The sequence below is a fragment of the Podarcis cretensis genome (genome assembly GCF_951804945.1).
Source record: "Podarcis cretensis genome assembly, chromosome: 2".
In the NCBI taxonomy this organism is placed as follows: Eukaryota; Metazoa; Chordata; class Lepidosauria; order Squamata; family Lacertidae; genus Podarcis; species Podarcis cretensis.
The window spans coordinates 90194547-90220354 of NC_137171.1; the positions used below are offsets into that span (position 1 = coordinate 90194547).

The window sequence follows — 25808 nt, forward strand, 5'->3', positions numbered from 1 at the left end:
CATGACGTTAAGCTAAGGTGGCTTTGGATGTAATTCTAAGCAAGGGGTGGGAAATCCTTTTGGCCCACTGGGCCAGATACTTATCAGTCCCCAACCCACAGCCAACTTTGGCAGGTGAGCAGGACAATCCATCTTTCAAGTACCTGATGTCATTGTTGGTGTGGGTTGGGGAAAACAACCAATAGTATTACAGTCTGAGTCCCCCCCCCCCCTTTTTTAACTTTTGGGATATTCTTCATTTTAAAAACTGGTTTATTGAATCATCAAACACATAGTAATACTATGTTAATTCATGCTAACTGTTCAATTAATAACTTTCAAGTTTCTATAAACAATGATTCCCTTTCTTCATCCAAAAAAACCCCAAAGTGGTGGTCTTATGAAATATTTATTTCCCTGGCAGATTAATCTGAACAGTTCTATGGAGGAGATAAGCAGGGAGTCAATTACTGTGGCTTATGGTGAACCTGTCCATCCCATCATGCAGTTTGATCCTTCTGACTCCAGCTACCTGTATCTAATGACTTCCCACCAGGTAAGACTCCTTTGCAGACATACCTTCTCAGTGCCGTTAGGTGAGTACAGAGGAATAAACAGAGTTCTGGAGATGAGGTGATTTAAAAAAAAAGTTGTAGAAGTTTTTTTCTAATCAATGAACAAGTTATGTTCATGCCCCTTTTATATGACTAATACTTTTGGGGTTTTCGTGGGTGTACAAGTCTATGCCAAGAGACTTTTTTTTTTTTAATTACAGCCAATAATCCTGGAAATAAATATTAAATATAAATATTTGTCTGCTTTAATAATTTGGTATTAAATACCTTGTTGTAAAAAAGATAAGTCTCTTGGTATAAACCTGTACACCCATGAAAACCCTAAAAGTATAAATTATATAAAAGGGGCTTGAACATAACTTGTTCATTGATTAGAATCAAATGCTTTGGGGCAGTGGTTTTCAACCAGTGTGCAGTGGCCCCTTGGGGTGCCTTGAATGATGGTCAGGGGTGCTGCAGGCAGCACTGGCCTCTGTCCTTCTTTCCTTACCTCCTCTGATCCCTTCTCATATCTCTGCCTCCCAAAGGCTTGCACAGTTGTTGGTTGCAGCAACCCTGGCTACTAGCTCAGCAGGTGAATGGTGCCTCTGGGGCTGGTCAGAGGGTGCTGGTTGCCAGGAGCTGAGGTGGCCTTGGAATAAGCAAGCAAATGGGCAAGGGAGCCCAGCCAGCCAGTCCACCAGCCCTTGCTGTTGGGAATAGACAGACAAGTCCCAGGCCCCTGTGGGGCAGCGTGAGGAGGCGCCTCTCTTTGGGGTGGGGGGAGGGAAGCTCAGAGACCAGCGTGGCTGCCCAGAGGACTCTCAAGGAGAGGAGGTTGAGGGAGGGTGTTCAAAAAAGGGCGAGAAGCTGTTAGCTCTGCAGGAAAGAGGTGACACAACTGGGCTCCTGAGCCCCACAGGGGTGCCACAGAAAGAACGTAGTTGGTCAAGAGAGCCATGGACTCAAAAAGGTTGAAAACCTCTGCTTTGAGGCATCACAAAAATGCACAACAATATGTTAACAAGACTTCAAATTTTGTTATCAATATTGATCTCATGGAACGTTAATATTATTTAGGATAATTTCGCTCTATCTCTCTAAAGGACTTTAAAGTTTTATCTGTGTTGTTCATTCTGCATTTGGATTTTCCTGAAAGCTGAATGACAGTGGTTCCTTCCTTCCTTCCTTCCTTCCTTCCTTCCTTCCTTCCTTCCTTCCTTTCCTATCTATAGTGAAAGCAAAATAATAATTATCTAGGTATCACTGAATTTCTACCACAATTTTGCCTAGAGTTTAAAGTTGTCACTACTGGGGATTTTCTCAGTACACAGTTGTACCTAATTTATTGGATACCACGGTGCATGAGCGAGAACTATTCAGCATATAAAGTGTTCTTTTCTTGTATAATTATTGCCTTCCTGTTGCCTTTAAACTGCCTAGTTGTAGAGAAACTCAAGTTTGGTATGTGCTCCAGTCATCAATGGTGCAAGCTACATTCATTCTTAATCTACTGAAACAGATGTGCAACCAATAATTTTGTACTTGGTATTTAAACTCTCCAGCTGCAATTCCCTACAGAATATCCATATATCACTGTACAGACTCTCACAAGATTCCTTTTGGGATAGTATATCATGCCATTACTGTATCCCATTAGCATTAACAAATCAAAATGGTTTACCTAGGATAGGCTTTATCATTCCGTCAAGTGCACGAAGTCTGCAAGGCATCAGGTGATATAATTTGTTTCTTCACTGGCTAAATTTGGTTCTGTTTCCTTTTCTCCAGAGGTATTTAGCTTTGGGGAAATATGTTTAGGCAAGGTAAGAGGATGTTCTGAACAATATGTCAAAAGTTTCACTTAATCTACACAAGCCAGAGCTATGGTTGGAAATTACATAATGTACCAGGCTTGCTGAAGTTATGCAGGTTTGGGTTGGGTCAAGCAATGCTGAATAGGAGGGCCTCATGGTAGCCCTATGCATGCCTCCATCATATTCTATTGAAGAAAGGTGGAACATAAATATAACTAATAAAAAATGAAGAGGAAAACCCAACTTGTTCTTTATGAATGTTAGTCCTTGAAAACATGCCTTTCTCTTGTCAATTGCTAGCATAGCATATGCTATCCTTTGGTTAGAGAAATCCCACAGCCTGCAGAATTCTCTGTTTGAGAGGTTTCACTGTGCTAACTGTTGGTTTCTGCTCTCTTCACTGTGCAGCGAAGTGCTTGTCACGAGACAGGTGTTTACATTCCACAGTCTGTACTGTTGGGTTTTCCCATGGGAAAGGAGACTGGATGTGACGTACACTGGTTTCCTGTTTTTCACTGTTCTCAGTGTGATTCTCTCTGTGCTCCAGAGGAGAGAGGATGCATTTTCTGCTCCGGCAGAGGCAAGATGTTTTTCTGTAAACTACCAGCTTTGAAATGTAAATAAAGCAAAATAGAGTATGAGCACGTATTCCTCATCATTCCGCTGTGCACGGGACGCTGCTAAAATCAACACTTATCACTTATCACCCTCTCATATCAGCTGCTGCTATCAGTGTGTGATGATACCATCCTGAAGCATTATCGCCACCATACAGTGGCAGTAAATTGTTCCTTCCACCCCCATATTGTCCTAGCATACCATAGGTTCTGGTTGAGTTATGTGTTAAATTTCACAAGAAAGCAAATGGAATTATGGCCGTTGTCGAGAACCATGATTTTGAATGTGATCTGAGGAGAAGCCAGAACAATGTAAAAATAATGCTTGTGGGAGTGTAAGAGGTTTATGTATGTCACTTTTGAGCAGGCTTAAATCAAGCATTTGAAGGGCAATGTGATCTTTATGTCAGATCACTCTGGGTATTCTAGCTATTACTGTTAGAATGTTGCACACAGAACCTGCACAAGATAGTGGGGAGAGGTATTCTTTGTAATTGCAAAATGGCATTGAAATTGTTGTTGTTTATTAAATTTCTCTAGCACCCTTTAGCATGGAGGGCTAAGATGCTGGAACTATTTTTCACTGTCTTCTCTTCATATGGTGTTTTATAATGGTCTTGTCACTCAAGAGGCCACTAGTGAATTTATATCACAGTGTTGCTTCATCCAAATAACTTTCAGCTAAATTATATATTTATTTAAACTCTTATATGCTGCTTAAACCTTAAAGCAATTTCCATAAAAGTTTACATAAACAACAAGAAGATCAATAAAATATAATAAAATACAGACAACACATACATAGTAATTCATAATAATCTCATTTCACTGGACAATAGCATGAGAAAGAACCATTTTTTTGGTGGGGGGGGGGGGGGAATAGACTTAACCTCCAAAGTATTAAAAACAGATGAGTTTTCACCAGCAGGTGAAAACCCATTAATGTTGTGGTCATTTGTGCTTCCAAGGGGAGGGAGTTTCATAATTCCATCCCCCCCGCCCCAAGATGGCCCACTTTCAAGTCCTCGTATAACAAGCAACCCTCTGAACCTCTGGTAAGGCTCCCACTGCCTATCTTTGGGCTCAGGATGGGGAGAGGCATTCTGTTAAGTACCTAGGTACCAATTTGTGTATATTTAAAGTTGGCATTTTGAAATGGACTTTGTAACATAGAGGCAGCCAGTTCACATCCCACAAAAATATGATGATGGAAGTGATTATAAGGATGTTCTCTAGCCTACTCTTCCTTGAATATTTCCATCCCAGACTGGGGAAGATAGGTATTACATGATACTTCACCAAAGTCTGGCTGTGCAACCAATCTGGCTAAATCCTGAACCAGATCGTGCTGATTTGTGCCTGGTACAAGTTGGCTCAAAGCAAATATAAAATGCTACAGAGTCGGCCAGATGGAGCCATATTGATTTGTAGCAATTTGTGGTGATCCAGAGTTTAAAACATGCTCCAAAAAAAGCTAGATAGACTGTCTCTGAAGTATTGCATTTTCTAATTACAAGATTAGGATTTCTGAGTCCAGATTAGGTTGAATCAGGTCTGGATAGATTTCTGCCAAATCAGGGAGGTATCAGGGAAACTTTACACCAGGCATCCCCAAACTCAGCCCTCCAGGTTTGGGGACTACAACTCCCATTATCCCTAGCTAACAGGACCAATGGACAGGGATGGTGGGAGTTGTAGTCCCAAAACATCTGGAGGGCCGAGTTTGGGGGTGCCTGCTTTACACAGACCTACATGGAAGTGTTGGTCAGTATTATTGGCATCAGCATTCTTCACTATCCAATGTTTTTGTTTTTCACCTTTCAGCAAAAACTTCCAGAGCAGTTTACATAAAGAAATACAGAAACAATCAAATTAGAAATAAAACAGCCTAGGAGTCATAACAACAGAAGAACTAAAAGGCATTGAATTGATCCTGCAACTTTCTTAAGGATGCCGTTTTCAGTAATAAGAAATCTAGACTTTTTTCTTGTCAGGCATCTTGACAATCTTCTCTTGTTCAGATCATAATGCTCTGCATATAGAAGACAAATACCACCTTTTAAGTAAAAATGTATAGATTTATTGCCTTACTCATCCAAAGTTCCTCAACTGGGAAACAGCACTGGAATAGAATATTTAAAACAACAGAAGAAGACACTGAACTGTCACTGCCATTTCCATCTTAGATGCTTCTACAGAAACTTAGCCCACGGAAATGATCTTGCAAGACTTCTCAGAATTCCTCTGCTCCGTTTTTTTAATGAGCTTCCAGGAATGGGGATTTCTTAGATTAAATGCAGAGCTGCTCCAGGGTGTGGGGACGGGGGGAGTGGGGAGGCTAAATTTGGCCAACTTAGCTTAGCTGGAGGCCATCCTTTTAATGCAGTACCTGTACCAACAGCAGCAGCCTCCAGTGGTGCTCAGGCACGAGACAACAGCTGGCTGGCATCTTCTTGCTCACCCAGAAGCCCCTTTGCAGGGAGTCACTGAGGCTATAAAACTTACAAAAATTGGTTAGCTTAAGCAGCACATAAGCTAAAGTTGGCATGATACGGAGAAGAATTGCATGGCCATTGTGCAAGAAGGACACATAAATTTGTGAAACATTCCATATTTTTCAAGCTATGAGTCAGAGTGCTCTCTACTGAGCACACAGTGAATGGGTAAGAGTTGCACTTATGAAGCTGTTATCTACTATAGATGTAAGGAGGTTAGAGAGGGAGATTGCAGGCTAAGGATTAGGAGGAAGACGGAAAAGAAAGTTAAAATGTTTTAGTCAATATTAGTGATATAAGGGACGCGGGTGGCGCTGTGGGTTAAACCACAGAGCCTAGGACTTGCTGATCAGAAGGTCAGTGGTTCAAATCCCCGTGACGGGGTGAGCTCCCGTTGCTCAGTCCCTGCTCCTGCCAACCTAGCAGTTCGAAAGCACGTCAAAGTGCAAGTAGAGAAATAGGTACTGCTCCGGTGGGAAGGTAAATGGAATTTGCGTGCGCTGCTCTGGTTCGCCAAAAGCGGCTTCGTCATGCTGGCCACATGACCCGGAAGCTGTACGCCGGCTCCCTCGGCCAATAAAACGAGATGAGCGCCACAACCCCAGAGTCGGCCACAACTGGACCTAATGGTCAGGGGTCCCTTTACCTTTACCTTAGTGATGTTCTATATTTCTTAAAACAAAGTTAAAATGTTATGAGACATGAACAACAGGTGGACGTTTCAATTGATGAGAGTAAGCACTTCCATTACTTGATCTTAAAGTAAAGATTTCGGTTATAAATCCACCTGTGTGTGGGATTGCTTTATGTGATGCATAAAGTTTAAATCTCAGAATTTTCAAAGGGGTGAGGTGGCGGCAGCAGGTGGAGGGGAGATTGTAGTGAAACACAAAAGAGGAGACTGGATGCTTACTCCTTCCTGGGTGGGTGCCTGTTGCGGCTCTCGCACTCGGCCGCCATCCCCGGGCAATGAGAACAGAGCGCACATGGCTGGGCGGCCATTAGGGAAATTCCTCCTGCCGCCTGGATGTCCGGCTGAAATTCCTGCCTGCTGCACCATCTCAAATGGGCCAATTAGTGGCTTCCCTTGTGGGTGTGCCTCACAGGCTGATAGCGCATTGGCTGCACGCCTGCCCTTGGTGAGGCATAAAAGCCGATGACGCAAAACACAAAAAAGAAGAATGCACTTGTCTGCTGCATAACCCTATACTCGCTACAGATGGCCCTGGTAATAACCAATCACTCATTTATTTATGCAACCTTGTATAAATCTGGTTGTAGGTGTAAGAGAGCATTCCCAACTCGGAATAGCACACAGGAGAGAAGGCTTTCTCCTAGGAGATCAGATTTGAACCAAAGTGAGGAATTTATAGCTCATTAGCTTGTTCTGGACTGGGACGCGGGTGGCGCTGTGGGTTAAACCACAGAGCCTGCGATTTGCCGATCAGAAGGTCGGCGGTTCGAATCCCCGCAACAGGGTGAGCTCCCGTTGCTCTGTCCCAGCTCCTGCCAACCTAGCAGTTCGAAAGAACGTCAAAGTGCAAGTGGATAAATAGGTACCGCTCCAGTGGGAAGGTAAATGGCGTTTCCGTGCGCTGCTCTGGTTCGCCAGAAGTGGCTTAGTCATGCTGGCCACATGACCCGGAAGCTGTACTCCGGCTCTCTCGGCCAATAAAGTGAGATGAGTGCCGCAACCCCAGAGTTGGTCACGACTGGACCTAATAGTCAGGGATCCTTTTACCTTTACCTTTCGCTTGTTCTGGGGCCTGTCTTTAAAAACTGCTAGGGTTGCTAACACTTTCTTCTTAAAGGTCTCTTGCAGCAGAGTGTTCTATCGTGATTTATGCTAATAGTTAAAGACCTCTGTGGTGACAATAACCTATGACATAAAACAATAATGTTAATAAACTGTGGTTTCCTTCTTTCCTATTAACAAACTAATGCCTCTCTGAAAGCTTTTTTAAATAAAAAATATTATTCTCTTGGACTTCTGTTATTATGCAGATAGCCCGTGTGAAAGTAGCTGCCTGTGATCAATATACCACATGTACAGAGTGCTTGGCTGCAGCCGATGCTTACTGTGGATGGTGCACCTTGGAGACCAGGTGGGTATTTTTGTACACTACATGCCTCTTAGTAATAGGCTGCTCTGTGCAGAAAATAATTGTGTGTTGTTGAGGGAAATCACTAGTCTTTTTTATTTCATTACTCTGCTTCTGCTCTTTTGACAAGATTAGGGTTGTTTGATAGCAGTCTTCGAAAGTCATTTCTAATTTTAATAGCTCATTTTGAAGAAATCATTGCCGTGGCTGAAACCTAAGCATTCAAAAGCCATTAAAAAAATATTTTGTAAACAAGGTACACTTTTCACAAGTGTAATTTCATAATTCATAATTCAAACACATAATTGTTTATAGGAAAATAATAATACTTTACAAAATAAACATTATGAGATGCTGAGTTTGACAAGAATAAAAAGCATCTCTAATTAAAATCAGTATAGAAGTGCTTTGTCATCTGTATTTCTATTATCGTACCGTAAAATAGAAGATCTATGAAGAGACCTTTCAAGGTCCTTTTCAAGTGGCTTCCATTAAGCAGGGGACCAAAATCCTAGGAACATTTCTTTGATAACACATATACCTGAAAATTAAGATTATTTTAAAACATGTTGCTAGGTAATATTTTGAAGGGACAACATAGGACTAAATGGCCGAGTGTTCTTTCTTTTTTCCTTTGTCAAATACAATGTCCACTTTAACCATGGGATTCAAGAGTGAAGCTAACAGGATTACACCACCCCTTGGGAAAATGATAAGAGTATTTTACAACTGAATATTGTTGGTCTTATTCTGAGTACAGTACCTACAATCAGGTCATGTGCAATCCGTAGTCTTGATAATAATAATAAAAAAATTAAGTAAGTTTGTAAGCTATAGGTCTTGAAAACATGAAATCAGCATCCCCCGCCCCGAGAACTGAACTAATGGTCCCAAGTTAATGGTTTAGCAGAAGGAGCAAGGTCAGCCATAGGCTATATATTACGGGCAATCACCATGTCCCAGAACAACATATCCTCATAAAACCCTGCAATTCTCTAAGCTGTAAAATAGTCTGATGAACAAGAATAAGCTAGATAGCTCTGCCCTACTTGCCAAACATTAGATCAAAGTTTTTTCCTAAGGCTGTGCAGAAGGACATGGGATGGAGAGTGCCTGCCTTGCCCATCAGAGCATGTGTGGAAAGAATTTCCCTCCCGCACTGAAAGGAAGATCTCTAGAAGGTTCTGTGGAGAACCTAATCATGCAAATTCACGGATGACTACTTGAAGAATGTCAATTGGAGATTAGCAACAGCTCTTTATTTTTACTGCCCACATATTATGTGCGGTTTTGAATGGTTCAAAAACTGGCCAAACTCACCCAACTTCACATAGGTTGCTAGTTTGCCCCGTCATAGGAACGTAAGAAGTTGCCGTCTACTGAGTGAGACGATTGGCCCATCTGGTTCAGTATTGTCAACCCTGTTTGGCACCAGCTCTCCAGGGTTTCAGGCAAGAGTCTCTCCCACTTGGGGATCGAACTTCGGACCTTCTGCATGCCAAGCCTAGATGCTCTACCACTGAGCTATGGCACTTCGCCTTCAGGAGTAATGCTACAACTAATAAGAATCCTGCCGCTCTCTCAAGCCTTTCCTAACTCAATCATAGGGGCAAAAGACTAAACAGAAGTATTTATAGGAAACAAGCCAGAACATAGTAAAGATAACCAAGGCAGAACAATCAATTTAGTTTGCTGGAACAATATATTTATTTTAAGGGGAAATCTGATAAAACAGAAATAGAACATGAAGGGGAGGGGGAGAAAGTAACGTTCATGGCTAGCTGATACACTGTCTCCTCTGAGTCTGCTAAGCCAACATAGTTCAAAAGCTTAATTTCTGGTTTCCATGGGTTTGTGAGTCGATTTTTCAGCATCAGATACAGAAAAGGGGTATGTGGGAAAACACAAGGAAAGCATAATGTGTAAAGTATCTCTCAATTTTGTCTCTTGTACACTTGGGTGTTGAAGCTAAAATGTTTATATCATGGAGATCATGTTGATTATATAAAATGGATGCTAGCGCAGTGAAAAATATGAGGAGGGTTGCAGTTCTCCTGGCAACATTATTAATAATTTTGAGGGTCTAGGGTCATGACTGTTTTTTAATTGTTTTAGGTGTTCCCTGCAACATGAGTGCGCTAATTCTTCTGAACCCAATTTCTGGATAAGTGCCAGCGAAGGAGTGCAGCAGTGTCCGTCAATGACCATACTGCCCTCAGAAATAAACATTGAGAAGGAGAACAAAGTATGTCAAATGAGAATTGCACTATTTGTTGATATTGTGTCATAAGCAGCGGGATTTATTCTAAACCATTCTAAGTGGAACCTGCAAAAAAAAAAAAAATGGTTTGGTGTGATGCTCAGGGTTCCAAACAGCCATGGTCACCTCCAGGAAACACCACTCCTTTCCCTCTCTGCCCCAATTTTCCGTGGTGACTGAGTATGCTCCACCCTCATGAAACTATTTCACCCCTTTTTTCCTCCCTCAGGTATTTTCCATAAATACTTTTATCTGCACCTGTAAACCATGGGGTTTCCACAAGCCTGCAGGAACCATAATCACACCAGCAACTGAGTTTGCTATTATTAGAAGAACAGAACTTTGCAATCTGACTTTTATGTATGCTGGTAGGCATACATCACTTGGCTTTGTTGTTATCAGACTTCAGGTGCAGCCAGGGGCATCTTCAACTGTGTGCATTTTAAATAGATGTCACCAGTGGTGCTCTCCAGCAAAATTATCGCAGCTTGTTCTTTCATTCTGTACCCTTCCCCATTTTTGTCACTTTCCGCCCCTGCCACCAACAGTCTGTCAGTGTTCCATGCACGTTGGACATACTGAGTCCTCTGATTCTTTCCTCCTATGTTTTTTCTTCATTTTGGGAAAAATTTTTGTGGGTTTTTTTTTTTGTGTGTGTGGCACCCATCCTCCCACAGTATCCAACCTACATGAAATTATTTGTTTTATCCATGAGTTTCCATGGTTTCTCTTTGCTACCGCATTGGCCCGAACATAAGCCTTTTTTTCCAAATTCCGACCGTGAAAAGTAAAGTGCATCTTAAATTCGTGACCTTACAAAAATTGGCTTTTACAATATCGCTGCTGAAACACACATACGGTAAAACGAAATGGGTGTGAATGCCTGTGGAATTTTAAGGGAGCGGCTTATATTCAGGTATTGTATTTTTTTCTTTTTCCCCCTTGAATTTTAAAGGTGCAGCTTTTATTCAGGTGCAGCTTATATTTGGGCCAATACGGTACATCCTTGGGGACATTTTGAAAAAAGGCTTCTCAATATGAACCAGGAAGTGACCTTTCTAGACAATGTGACGATTCTATTCTTTACGGGTTGTATCTGACTAAGTGAAACTCAGAGCACACCCCCATGGAAATCAATTGACCTAAGCTGGTCTACTCTGAGTTAGAACTAATCAAATTCTTAGTAGGGATTGACAGGATCAGACTCTGTTCCATCTGCCCCCTCCACCCTCACACATCCCACCCCCATTGTTATGGGGTTTTCTTCTCCGTCTCTCAGTGCTTCAAGCCACTGAGTTCTCATGGGGCTGTTTGGGGAGTTTTCTTCTTTTTTCTTTTTAAAGAGTTTTTGAGCAACTGCAAACCTTGGGGTTACCGCAGGTCTGCTATTGTGTCACCCTTTTGCATGGACAGTACAATTTTGGCTACAGAATGGACCACATTTGAAGACTTAAATCACTATTAGAAGGAATGTTTGCCATGTTACCACCTCTGAAAGTTGAGACAGCACTGGTAATTTTGGATTTTTTGACTCTGTGAAGCAGCGATTTCATTCAAAATATTGCACCTATGGAATCAAGTAGTCTTTGGGGATATCTGTCCACGCAGAGGAAGTCACATCGCGTTGTCAGTGTCTTCCCTGTGCAAGGAGGAACTGGCTTAACATACCACTCAGGCCAAGTCTAAGGAGAGCACTACCAGAACACAAAAGGCTGAACCAGTTGAACTGATGAAAAATTGAAGTTTAAATATTCAGGATACCTATTTGCACACAAACATCAGTTTGATATTTCAGAGTTAAAATGGTTTTTCACTTTTTTGAAGCCTTTTGTCAAATCATTTCCCAAGATTTCTTTTCTGCTGAAGAAACTATGCCTAAATGATGATTGGTTCTATGTGGTAATATAATTATTCATAACATAATATAATTGTGATAATGGGCCACTTTTAGCTAATGTGCAAATAACTCTGGATGTGCATTCCGCTGAACTCAGTGGGGATTTCTTCTGAGTAGTTACGTTCAGGATTGTACTGTTAAGGCTAGTACTGTGGTACATTTCACTGGACGAAGAGTGTAGATGCCTTTAGCACTGAATGCTAAGCAGACTTGAACTTATTTATGTTTAAGAACAGCATCATCTGCACTTCCCTAGAGTTTGAGGGGAGTATGGTTTGAATGACAAATCCAAAGACCTTTGCTGGTTGCCAGTAAACTGCAGAAGATCTTTGTTCAACTTCTGTCATTCCTCTCTGGAGATCAGGATTAGCTTACTATAAGAGCCAGTAAATAATTAAACCATTTCCCCTAGAAACCTCGAACCCTTTACACAACTGCATTAATAATGTTAAAATAAACCAACAAACATTCACTTAAAGTTTATTTTTTAGGACTTGTAAGCTACTGCTTCCTGGCTCTTCAGTAAAAAGCACACAATGGAAACTATGTTAATTAATACATTTAGCTTAATCTTTCAGCTTTGAATTTGTGAAATAGCTTTTCGTAGATTTCTGTTAGTGAAACAGAAACCTCTTCAGTTCTGTTGCACTGATCAGGTGGGATGAATTACATTATGCCGCCAGATTGTGTACTAGTAGAACAGATTTATTGATCACACTCATTTTCAGTTGCACTTGGTTAGCCACCACTGGAATGCTACAGCACCACACCAGAACAGATTGCTTTGCTGCATTCCATCCCCTCTCCCAAGACTAGAGCTTCGCCCCCTTGGGAATTATGTCTCCTACAGTGTGGCGTTCTGTTTTTCAGTTCCACTTTTCACTGGTTCTAAAAGGGAGGTTCACGCAACACACCGAGACAGAGGGGTGAGGATGGTTACAAGACCCCATGCATCAGTTCTTCCTCACTGATGTGCACCTTGGTTATTCCTCCATCCTGTAGCTTGCGTAGGATGAGTGGTATAGGAAAGGGCTTTCCGCAAGTACTGTCTGATATACACAGTTAGAGCTCAGCATTGGAAAGGACTCTGATTGAGCCAAAGTACCCTACATAGAGAAGTTCTATCCATGAACAACAGTATCTGGGAAGCATCCTTTTCTAACACCATCCAAATATGCAGACATCAGGGAAGTGTTTCTGCAGTGTGCACTGACAGCATGGGCAAAGGGGTCGATTTGGTACACGTGATTCCACTTCACTTGATAAGCAAAGCCGTTACACAACTGTTACAACTGGCTGGGGAGAGTCCACACAATATTTTTGCTGTTTATTGAGGCTATAGGTTGTATCCAGCATTGGTCTTACTCATAGTAGATTAATTGAAATGAATGAACCTGATTAATAGCTATGTTACTTCCAATGGGTCTAGTCTCAGTAAATGTAGTAGGATGCAACTATGTATGTTGTGTGTGAGAGAGAGTGTGTGTGTGTATATAAAATTGTATATTATTTTTGTTTCAAAACACTTCAGGACTTTTTTAAAGGAAAAATGCTTGTGCTAATTAATTGGAAAATAAATTTAAATAAATATACTTTTTTGTCCCCAAGCAAAATGTTTCTACTAACTTCCTTTTTCAAAATGTCCAAATAGAAATTGCAATAAAAACCTAAGAGAAAACAATATTACTAGCCAAGAGTAAGTCTCCTTCATCGACTGCTTATTACCTTTCTGAAAGCTGTACTAGTTTAGCCATGCTTTCCATACATTATTTTCCAGCTGACAAATATTATGCAAAATGAAAAATCAATTGTAACCATTTGTTTCCTAAACCAGATGGTCAATGCAATTCAAAATTCTGTGTGTCTTTGTGTGTGTGTGTGTGTGTAGCAATAACTCAATATTTTTTTGTCTGTATTAGGGCATGATAATCCAAATAAATGGGAATATTCCAAGTTTGAATGGAATGGAGATGTCTTGCAATTATGGAAATAATATATCCACTGTAGCTAAAGTTGCTGCCCACTCTTGGAGCCAGTTTGTTTATTGCAATTTTCTTCCTAGAGAAAAATATCCAGCCTTCCCATACAATCAAGGTATGTAACAAAGAATAGAGATAACATGCTTTTAAAAAAATAAATTAAGAGCAGTAGTGACTTTGACTTGGAAACTCCACTATTTCCGTAGTCATTCAAATGTATTTGATATGGAAAACTGAGTTACTGCATGAAATGTGTTTGTGTGTGTTCATTTATGTGTGAACATTATCAAGGAAATATTGAAGTCCTCAAACCTTGGTAGGTTTTGGCCACAATCCTGTGAACTCTGTAACAACAACAGCAGCAACATGTTGCCAGGGGAAAACACAATATCTGCTACTTTGCTATATCATGCAGGTTCAGATAATTCCTTTTTGAAGATCCAGTATGACTTTGGATACATGGTGGTTGTCACAGAGTCCTCAGGTTGAATATCACTATAGATGCATGGTAGAGAAGGATGTGCATATTTGTTCCAAAATCATGCAAATAGTATAAGTGCATATAAGAACCAGTTCATGGTGATAAGCCCACCACAAGCATGGTGTTAAGTCTTAGGTGTGTTCATATATGTCTTGAATATATTGGAATTTGCAGCTCACCATCTCCTGTCAAATATAAATCAACCCAGGAAGTACTGAGCTGTGATTTCGGCACATGCTAGAGCATCTGCAACACCAGCCTTGATGGGAGAAAGAAGTCTCAATTAATGGTGACTTCATTTGTCATCGCCATATCCAAATGGTGGTATGGATTCCCTCTGGCCTTAGCAACCACCTCTTTCCTCCATCTGGTATTGATTGCTGGACCTTGACAATTCATGAATGCCACACTTGTGCATTATGCTGCAATTTTCCATATGCCAGACACCTGTAAAGTTCTGCGGGGAACTGCCAGCCTTTCCCCCTCAGCGCAGCAGCGCCTGTGTCTTCAACAGCTGTGTGATTAGCAGAAATTCTGCAGGAGAAGCATTTCCAGACATGCAAAGCCATTGGGAAAAGCTTTACCTGCTGATTAACTGCTTGCCATGTGGCTTTCTGCTCATTAGCCAGCAGTTGCCAAGCACGGTTTGTCAGTCTAAATGTGGCCTAGTTCTAATCACTTGTAATACTTTGCAACTCTGTGCTTAACAGAAATAGTATTTTGTATCTTGTGGGTGTTTTTGGTACTCTGATTTTGAATAAGTAATTGTGTAGAATTTTGTATTCTAACTTTTTGAGTTCAGCACATTAACTTTGCCACAATGAACCAAGTCAGATGATTACCTTATTTCTGTAAAATAAATCTCTGTGACCTTCAGATTGGAGGATTCCCTGGGCATCCTGTTAGGGTAGACATGTGTGGAAGATAAAATGCTTCAGAACTTATGAAATGTTTTCTTACTAATGCATTATTTTCTCACAGGTGTATTAATGTTTGGTACCAAATTTTCCTTCATCCAGAAAAAGTTGCCCATGGGGCCCCTCCAGACTGGTGTTTTATTGCAAGTCTATTCTGTAAGATGGTCTTGACACAATAATAGTAGTGGTGGATTTATCCTGCTTTATTAGTTGTTCTGCAGTGCTTCCCCAATTATGGTCTGGAGGAACTATAGTGCAACAAGCACAGGACAAAAAACCCACCGAAGAATATTTGGGGTATGAGAGGTTATGGGATTTTATCAGCAGGTGACTGAAAATGCATTGACTAGAAAGGAAGCAGTATGACTTTCTCAGAACCTTTGCAGGCATAAATAGTATTGAAAGTGAGATCACATATGACCTACCTGATAGCATCATGAGCACAAATCATCATGAATGTGCAATAAAAGGGGGTTACATGCCAAAAGGAGAACCCTGCAGCTTTCTTTGTTCTATATGTTACATGCCACCCCAGTTTCCTCCAGGAAACACAAATTCCACTGCTAACATCAGTGTTACACACCACCCCCTTGTTGTGTGACTACCTAGTCTGGAGAAATAGAGTTGAAAGCTGTAATTTTAAGTGAAGAGAAACTTTTGAGTTTGGGGGGAGGGCAAACTGAGGACTTGCGTCCCCTGGGAAAAGAAACAGTTTTGAGACAACCCGCCCAAGCATTTATCTTGTCTTGAAAGCTTAGAAAAATATAAAAGCAACTCTCTTGTGATCTGGTATTTTGGCTTGTTTTCCCCCCAGATCATGTGATTGTTCAAACTGCTGTACAGGTCAACGGCAAAAATATTGTGTGGGCCAATTTCACCATCTATGATTGCAAGAGAACTGGAAACATTTATCCAAAGACAGCGTAAGTGATCTCATGGTCTGTAAATTACAGTGGAGGGGAGATGGCAGCTTGCTGACAAACAGTAGGTTGCTTGGCTATGACTTGCATCAGAATCTGACATTGGGAAACCCTTTTCGTGTTTTGTTTTGTTTTCGGTAGGGGAGAGATTGTGTATTAGGTAGTCCTAAAAAAAAAAGTACATTCATCACCCAGGAGCAATTATTGTAGAGGGTTAACTAAGCAGGAACCACTTAGTTGTCAACCAGATATTTTAGACCCTGGGCAGGATTTGGCAGGGAAGTCTGTGCAGCTTGCCAAGATTCACAGAGAAAGGGTCTTAGAGCATTTCAGACCATCTGGACAATTTTGACGGCTTTTGGCATTTTTTCCTTTCAAGTTTCTTAAACGTGCTTAATATTTTATTTCATTTTATCTGAAAGCTTTAGTGTTAACCCTCATAAGTCTGCTTGATTTTCAGGAGATAAATTCTACGTATTAATAGACTGATCAATCTATTGTAAAACAAAATACAATTTCCCAGGATTCAGTAAACATAGGGAGCATGAAGGTTATGCAGCTCATGGAGCTGTGGAAATAACTAGGTGTTAGCTTGTCAGGCCTGGTTTTTCTTCCACTATCCCTAGGAAGTTCTCTTCCATGTGCTTGCAGATCATGCTCTTTAACCAATCAACCTTTGGAGACAACTTTTAGGGATAGTTACAGCAGTATGTGAAATGGCATTACTTCAGTACAATTTCAAGAGCCGATCAACTGTTCTGTTGAATGGATTATCAGCCCTGGAGTTGGACACAGTTGGTTCCCCATGTATAACCATCCCTTTTGTTTTGTTAATAGGAAGGGGGATATATTCTGCAGGAAGCCTCAAAGGAAAGAGTAATTAACGGATATGAAGAGGCAGTTGTGGATGTGCAAAGTTAAAAGGATATGGGTTTTGAAGGCAGTATAGAGTTAATGACTTAGAGAAACAGATTCACTCTCCTTCTAGAATAATCTGATTGCTTGGGTCAGCATTGAAAGCATGTCAGTAACATGCTTTCAGCATACCCATGCTAAGAAATGTTTTGTTGATGCAAGAATGTTATTCATGCTCACATATGGTCTTGTTGGCTCGATTTGAGAAATGCTGATTAAGACCTACATTATAATTGGATGTTAGTGTATACTTTGCAGCCAATCAAACTGATCTTTTCGAAACTAAAGGTTTAGATTCTTACCTACCACTCTGCAAAATATCCCCCAAAGCTTAAAAGTCACTATCACTAGCTAATATCATGCATGAACTACACAGCACAGGATAAAATTTTACAACTCATGTTGGCAGGTCAGACAGCATTGTTGCAATGTTAATACTGGACTAAAGATTTCTTTATCTAACAGTAAAATAGTCCTGAGAGGGAGCAACGATGGTGGTGTTGAGTCTTTACTAAGAGCAAGTTTGGGTTGCTGCTTTTTAATGGCAAAGTTGCCTCTATGCAATGGTGGAAGTTGTATTTATTGAAGAAAGCTATTTCTGAAAAACAATAAGGGAAGTAGCTCAAAACCAGATGTTATATTAGCTCTCTGGTCCGTGGATTAAGTGGAATGGCAGAAGGGCGGTTTCTGGGCCTTCTCACCAGGAAAAAAAAATGGAGTGTTAGACTTTTAAAAACCTTCAGTGGAAGGACTTGCCACAAGGCCATAATGAAGAGTCTGCAGATTTGCAACAGAAATTTAGCTCCGGACAGGAGTCTATAAACCGCCCTGGTGTGGATTAGTAAGTGTTCATACTTTTTATGCATTTCAGATGTATCACCTGCCTCTCGGCTAAATGGAAGTGTTACTGGTGCACTAGAAAATACGCCTGTGTCTCCAATTCAACTGAATGTGAGGACTCAATACAGATGAATGTAAGCACATAACACTGATAGTTCATCATACTTCTTTGTTTTAATGACACTAGGGTTCTTTTTCTCCTTGTTTGGTAGAATTTTGAGGACCTTGTTTTTACAAACCTTAAAGAAATGGCAATAGTTGAGTATGGTGTGTATAGAAGTTGTGCATCAACATTGTGTATTGTGATGGTGGTGTCGTTTTGAAGGACAAGGTCAGGCTTCCTCAAACTCGGCCCTCCAGGTGTTTTGAGACTACAATTCCCATCACTTCCTGGTGCAACTGGACTTCTCCGCGACCCTTCCCCTCTGCAGGGAGGTGGGACCAATTCGGATGGTCCGCCCCCGCCACTTAATGGATCCAAATGGTTTCCAGAGAGTGGTAGGGGATGCTTTATCCCATGTGGATGGCCTTTCAGCTGATTCCCTGGTGGCCCGCTGGAATGCGGAGTTAACCAGGGCTATCGACTGTCTGGCTCCGAAGCGCCCTCTCCGATTGCATGGAGCCCGGACAGCCCCGCGGTTTTCTTCGGAGCTGAGGGCGATGAAACAATCGCTGAGACGGCTAGAGCGTCGGTGGCAGAAAACTCACTCTGAATCTGACCGGACACAGGTTAGAGCTCAATGTCGAGCCTACCAAGTGGCGATAGCGACGGCAAAGAAGACTTTCTTCACCGCCTCTATTGCATCTGAAAATAGTAGCAGGAGACTCTTTGAGGTGGTTCGCAATTTAACGGAACCACCTTTACCACCGGGGCCTTGTAAAGACCCCAAGATCTCCTGCAACGATTTTGCAAAGTTTTTTGCAGATAAAATCACTCATATTCGGAAGGAGCTAGACACCACCGTGGGAGCAGGGCTGGGGCGGGAGAGTGCTAGAGCTCTGTCTGGTCAAGTTGCATGGAATCAATTTCAATCCGTTACCCCCGAGGATGTGGACAGGCTGCTTGGACGTGTGAAACCAACCACCTGTCTCCTGGATCCTTGCCCATCCTGGCTAGTAAAAGCAAGCCGGGAAGGGCTGGGTGATGGGCTATGGGGGGTGGTGAATGCTTCCCTCTGCGAGGGAACATTCCCAGATCCGCTGAAAGAGGCGGTCATTAAACCACTTCTTAAAAAACCATCTTTAGACCTGGCCAGTATGGCCAACTATCGCCCAGTCTCAAATCTTCCATTCTTGGGCAAGGTGATTGAGCACGTGGTTGCTGAACAACTCCAGGCACGCCTGGAGGATGCGGACCATTTGGATCCCTTCCAATCGGGATTCAGGCCTCATCATGGGACTGAAACTGCCTTGGTCGCGCTGGTTGATGATCTCCGGCGAGCTAGGGACAAAGGTGAGAGTTGTTTCCTGGCTCTGCTGGATCTCTCAGCGGCCTTTGATACAATCAACCATAACATCCTTCTGGACCATCTAGAGGGGCTGGGAGCTGGGGGCATTGTTATACAGTGGTTTCGCTCCTTCCTCCTGGGCCGTGTTCAGAAAGTGGTGGTGGGGGGTGAGTGTTCAGACCCCTGGGCCCTCACTTGTGGGGTGCCTCAGGGTTCTGTCCTCTCCCCCATGCTTTTTAACATCTATATGAAGCCGCTGGGAGAGATCATCAGGGGGTTTGGACTGGGTGTCCATCAATATGCAGATGATACCCAGCTCTACCTCTCTTTCAAATCAGAACCAGTGAAGGCGGTGAAGGTCCTGTGTGAGTGCCTGGAGGTGGTTGGAGGATGGATGGCGGCTAATGGATTGAAGTTGAATCCTGACAAGACAGAAGTACTGTTTTTGGGGGACAGGGGGCGGGCTGGTGTGGAGGACTCCCTGGTCCTGAATAGGGTAACTGTGCCCCTGAAGGACCAGGTGCGCAGCCTGGGAGTCATTTTGGACTCACAGCTGTCCATGGAGGCACAGGTCAATTCTGTATCCAGGGCAGCTGTCTACCAACTCCACCTGGTACGCAGGCTGAGACCCTACCTGCCCGCGGACTGTCTCGCCAGAGTGGTGCATGCTCTAGTTATCTCCCGCTTGGACTACTGCAATGCGCTCTACGTGGGGCTACCTTTGAAGGTGACTCAGAAACTACAACTAATCCAGAATGCGGCAGCTAGACTGGTGACTGGGGGCGGCCGCCGAGACCACATAACACCGGTCTTGAAAGACCTACATTGGCTCCCAGTACGTTTCCGAGCACAATTCAAAGTGCTGGTGTTGACCTTTAAAGCCCTAAATGGCCTCGGCCCAGTATACCTGAAGGGGCGTCTCCACCCCCATCGTTCTGCCCGGACGCTGAGGTGCAGCGCCGAGGGCCTTCTGGTGGTTCCCTCATTGTGAGAAGCAAAGCTACAGGGAACCAGGCAGAGGGCCTTCTCGGTAGTGGCGCCCGCCCTGTGGAACGCCCTCCCATCAGACGTCAAAGCGATAAATAACTACCTGACATTCAGAAGACATCTTAAGGCAGCCCTGTTCAGGGAAGTTTTTAATCTGTGATATTTTAGTGTATTTTTGGTTTCTATGGAAGCCGCCCAGAGTGGCTGGGGAAACCCAGCCAGATGGGCGGGGTACAAATAATAATTTATTATTATTATTATTATTATTATCACCCCTGACCACTGGTCCTGCTAGCTAGGGATCATGGGAGTTGTAGGCCAAAAACATTTGGAGGCCTGAGTTTGAGGAAGCCTGGACAAGGTCTTTTGACACTGATTTCCAGTTATCCCCCAAATGATAATAGGTTGCAGAACCTGCTCACTATTTGGTATTCAAACCTCTAGTACTTGACATTTCTACATGTGTGTGTGGTAAAATAAATGGAGAGTGGCTTGGATTCCATAAATCTTCTGCGGCCTATTTATTTAGCTGTTGAGTGTCCCAGGTAGTAGTTCTGTGAGCCTGATCCAGTGGAAGGCCAGATGACTTTCAAAAGTCATTCCTAATCATGATGGGTTTGTGTTCATGCTTTCCCCATCTATCACTGACATTGTTCTTTGACCAAATGTAAGGTTCCTCAAACCTCTGTGTCTCATATTCCATGTGTGTGAAATGAGCACTGCAATTCGTTTTGTTAAAACTTGTGCTGTAGTGTTCATTGATAAAAAAGCCCACCTCTTTCCTACTTGGATGCATGGAGAGTAGAGCATTTCTGTTTAAGAAGTTTATCCAGGTGCAGGATATTTGGAAGTATGGACAGCTTTTGATGATGATGATGATGATGATAACAACAACAACAACAACAACACAGATAGTTATATGTGTTTAACAAAAGTATTCACATTTCCTGGCTGTCCAATCAGGCTTTATCCATTGGATCTTTATTACCATTTAAAACTGGAACAGTATCATTATTTCCACATGAGTCACATTGCCTGGATTTTAGCAATAAAATAAATCTAGTAATACCTTGCAGGGTTTTTTTTTAACCTTTTACTAGTCTATTGTGGGATATTAATAAAAGAGGCTAACATTAGTAAAATCACCAGTTTGAACAGGAAATCACTGTTATCCAAATCCATCTTGTCATTATAGTGAAATTTGGCATAATGTTCCTGAGGTTAATTTAAACAAATTGGCCTTTTAACAGTCAGTTTACTGATCATTTACATTTTAAATTCCATTCTACTTCTTTGTAGCTTCGAAAATTTTCTAGCGTGTTGAGTCTCTCCTTGATTGTTTTATTCAGAAAGGGCCTTGGCCTTCTTGTCATACTTGCTATTTTCACTTTCCAGTTTTTACTCTGCCTTAATTATATATAAGTGCAAAATATTCAGAAAGAATACATTAGACAAATCAGATCTTATCAGTGTGGTGTAAATTTATTAGATACAGGGATTTTCATGCATGGCTTTGTTAAAAAAAATGGCCTTGGTTTTTTTTGCTTGTTCAGTTATATTTTCCTCAGTAAATGTCATTTTCACCACAGCAACATAACATTGAACTGATGGTTGTTAAAATCTACACATTTGCAAAATTATGCCTGTAGGCCTTTTCTGAAGCAGAATGAATAGTAAAAGTAGGCACATGAGTAGTTTGGTCTATAGGTAGTATCTAAGGCAGGCACAGGCAAACTCCAGAGGTTTTGAGACTACAATTCCCATCATCCCTGACCACTGGTCCTGCTAGCTAGGGATCATGGGAGTTGTAGTCCCAAAACATCTGGAGGGCCAAGTTTGCCTATGCCTGGTCTAAGGTGACAACCAACTGTTACTAGTTTGATCATAACTCTGAACAATTTAGAAGCTGTCCTTACAATCCACCTCTTCTGAGGTTTCAAATTTGGGCTTCCTCAGAGGCTGCTAGATTGGTCTCAGCACCTCCGTCGCCACTGCTGACTCTAGTACCCACTGGATTCTGGTTCCTTTTGTTAATGTCCAGCTGCCAAGTCTTCTCTGTGGAACAACATTTGTAGCCAAGCCCTCTGCTTCATACTGACTACCACAAACTTCCATTATATGAAAAAGAAATTCCAATAGGTTAGAAAGGACTGTGTGAATTTGTCTGCTTTTCTTTGGAACAGAAGAAAATATAGCATGGAGGGAATAACTGCCTATACACTTGCATTGCTATCTGTGTGGTTCCTTGGGAATCTGAATACACAGAGGAAGAAAACTCAGCTTTTCAGTTCCACAAACTGTCTTTTCCATGAAAGCATCCCTCACAAGGCATATGTTAGGCCTGCCTTAGAATTCCACGCCAAGTCCTTTTGGGAAAGTGCGGTATTTTCAGTGGCTCTTTGACCACCGCTTCACCTTTTCAGGACCCTAAGATCCTTGCACTGTCAGCAAAATGAGCCTCCTAAACTATTGAGGATTAAACTAAGCAGATGAATCTAGGGCACCCAGAAGGGATCATCTTCAAAAAGGCTTGGCAAGGCTAATCTAGAAACCCCTGCGCTTACTTTTTATATACCTTTTAAATCTCCTTCTGGAATAGGTAGAAATTTTTGCTGCCATGAGATGGACTAAGAGAAGTGGGTGAGAGCCCCAAAGATTTGCATTAATCTGAAATTCACAGAATGGTTTTAGTTAGCAGATGTTACATCCTGAGGGGTGGGTGTGGGTGGGGATGGAGGAAATAAAGCAAGATTTCAAATGAAGTTTCAAGGGCATGAACTGAATTTTAATAGACAAGTGTGCCAGCAAACCCTTACCATCTGAAAGCATAATTGCCTCAGTCCCACAAACATAAAAAAACCATTCTGCATTCAAATAAAAACACGTATTTGTATTCACAGACACCTGTGTGCCATCTTCCGTGTTATTTTTGGTGCCTCTCTGATATTAAGACATGAGGCCTAGTAATAGATATAAGAAACCATGCGACTGCTTCACTGCTAAGACACCGAAATCCCAGGCTGCTTTCACCAAATTCATGTCTCAGCAGCCCTGAAGTAGACACCCTGCCTAACTGTTCTCACATTATAAACTGACACTTATCAACTTCTGTTTTGGTAAAATACAATGTGGGAACTCCTCTGATTTGTTTGAATAACAGATATGAATGCACAGATACAGTTAGATATTGTGCATTGTTTAAATTATGCAATACTTTTTGCTAAACTATAGGCCCAAAGAGCTATGCTGAAAATACGAAGCATGTACTGTATTTGGCAAACGGAGTTTCTTCCCTGTCTCTGAGATGCTAACTTGTTTGAATGCACCACTGGTTTTCCCCCCTGTTTCAGTGTGCCCAGTGCAAAATGGAGAAAAAACATTTCCCCCTTATCCAGCTGAAAGAATTAGTGCCATTTTAGAGAGCTGCTTCATAGCAAAAGATGAAAAGCGCTGTTTCTATGCTTAGTAATAACAGACTAAGGGATTAAACACCAAATATGAAAAGGCCCTTTCTGTCTCAGGTACACTCAGGCGAGCTGTCCCTGCTGTGCAACTGAATGTACCAGGTTCATCCATCTAGAATGTGTTTGCTGGGGTGATTAAACATCAGGATGCGTGGGCTGCAGTATTCATTTGGTTTCCTTGGATTGGAAACTAAAGACAGGAGCACTAGTTGATAACCAGGATTTAGTAGTTTAACCCTTAATAAGCATTTGCAGTGATCGCTGCGTGCAGGCAAGTCAAGAGCTGAAAGGGAGGGATCTGTTTCGCCGAAACTTTTGCCCTCTGCTGAAATGGGGGAGGGGGTCTTGTTTTGGTAACCTTTCAGGGTCTGTCCAACAAGAGGGTGGTGGAGCAGGGCTGGCGGAAATTACAATTAGCAAAGTGGACAGACTGGGGACAAACATGGATACAGGCTCTTCTCCCCGAGGCAAATGAAAGTAGTCGCTTGCACAAGGCAGGAGAAGGCACTGCGAGGTAGTGAGTTAATCTGTTCGCTATTGTTTGTTTTTCTAGCAATCTGAGCTAGCTTCTTTGCTGTGCAGGGACACACAAAGCTATGTTCATTTCCCTGCTGAGTTTGCTTGCCCTCTTTTTTTTCTTTTTCTTGCTCACATTAAGGAGACTCAGGGACCAGAATCAATCCACTCCCTCTTTGTTGATTTACTTCTCTGCTTGCATATCGCTCTTATTTAATCTTCGTGCTGAGGCAGCCCAGGGAAGGTGCATGGTTAAGATCAGTGTCCCGATAAACCATGAAACATGCTTTTCCCCATCAAACAAGCACTTTAAGATAATTGAGAAGCCTTGAAGATGGGCTTAGCAGGAACCAGGGGAGAGCCAGTCTTAAGTGCAAGGAGTTCCCAGTGCTCGCAGCATATGAGATAGAGAAGTGTTCTACTGTTTATCTTTTTAAGTGTTACAAGGCCCAGGTCTTAAGTTGTCTCACTCAGGTGTAAATTAGAAGTCAGTCAATGACAAGAGAATCAACCTTTGTGCACTGTGGGACATGATGTTTTCTCAGTTAGTTCATGTAATCTATTTATGCATATTTGGTAGACTAGTGAGATAAGAATTTAGCCTGACTTTTCAGGGTGTGTGGGTGTGTGTGTAAACCTTTTAGATGAACCAAATCGTGAAAGTTGGGCTCATTGTAATCAGATCCTTTGTCCATCCATCGGTTTTATGTGATGCACTTTTGAGAAGATGGAGAGAGGGGTTTTTTATATTTTCCAACTTTGTACGTATGGCTTCATGCATGTTTGAGCCTTTGTTCGAACTGTGATAAAAGTCGTCCAATAGAGCTGGGTGCTGTGGAATAATAGATAACATACAGTGGTACCTCGGTTGTTGAATGTAATCCGTTCCGGAATACCGTTTGACTTCCGAAACGTTCAACAACCAAGGCACAAAGGGCAGTCAGCAAAGTCAATGGAGAAAAAAGAAAAAACCACAGTGGTAGCTGTTTGACCTCTGAGGCTCATTCGAAAACAGAAGCAATTACTTCCGGGTTTTCAGCGTTCAGATTCCGAGACATTCGAAAACTGAAGTACCACTGTATTTTCTTCATATTCAGCCCTTGCTTAATCAAACAACACACATGTCACCACACCAATGGTTGTCCTCTTTCTCTTGTGCTCCACGATAGCCTGTCTTCAATGTAAACACTCAACATACACACAGTCTTTATACAGATGGTTATTTCATTTGGAGCAATGGGAATGCCTTTCTCTATATGACTCCCATGACACTACACTAGACCTGATCCAGCAGAGGAACCTTAATAACTTAATCCATTTTCATAAAAAAGCAACTTCCCCTAGTCCTGTACATATCAGTACAGTTGTGAATATGAACAAGACGAGGCCAACTTAGGAGCAGCTTTTAAGCTAGTCAGTTTACTCCTAAGGGAAACTGCTTCCATGTCCGTCCCCCCCAACATTTTAAATTGTGACGTGAATTGTTTATTTCTGCTTTTTCAGGGCAGTTATAGAAGAGCTACAAAACTGCAAAATGGATTTGTGCAGAAATCATGCCTTAATAATGATGATGATGTGTGTGAGAGATAGGCAATGACAGCCCTTCAATTCCACCTCTAA

The 25808-nt window shown here is 42.0% G+C and overlaps 1 protein-coding gene and 1 long non-coding RNA gene across 3 annotated transcripts in view; one reads left to right on the forward strand and one right to left on the reverse strand.

The window, feature by feature from the left end:
- PLXND1 (plexin D1) overlaps positions 1-25808 on the forward strand; it is a 167711-nt gene that overhangs the window by 50976 nt on the left and 90927 nt on the right. Inside the window, exons 3-8 of the mRNA XM_079964483.1 lie at positions 404-535; positions 7467-7567; positions 9680-9809; positions 13641-13815; positions 15913-16021; positions 17805-17907. Coding sequence (XP_079820609.1) covers positions 404-535; positions 7467-7567; positions 9680-9809; positions 13641-13815; positions 15913-16021; positions 17805-17907 — 750 coding nt within the window. The remainder of the gene's footprint in view (positions 1-403; positions 536-7466; positions 7568-9679; positions 9810-13640; positions 13816-15912; positions 16022-17804; positions 17908-25808) is intronic.
- LOC307209498 overlaps positions 1-25808 on the reverse strand; it is a 139120-nt gene that overhangs the window by 10374 nt on the left and 102938 nt on the right. The gene's annotated exons all lie outside the window — the stretch shown is intronic.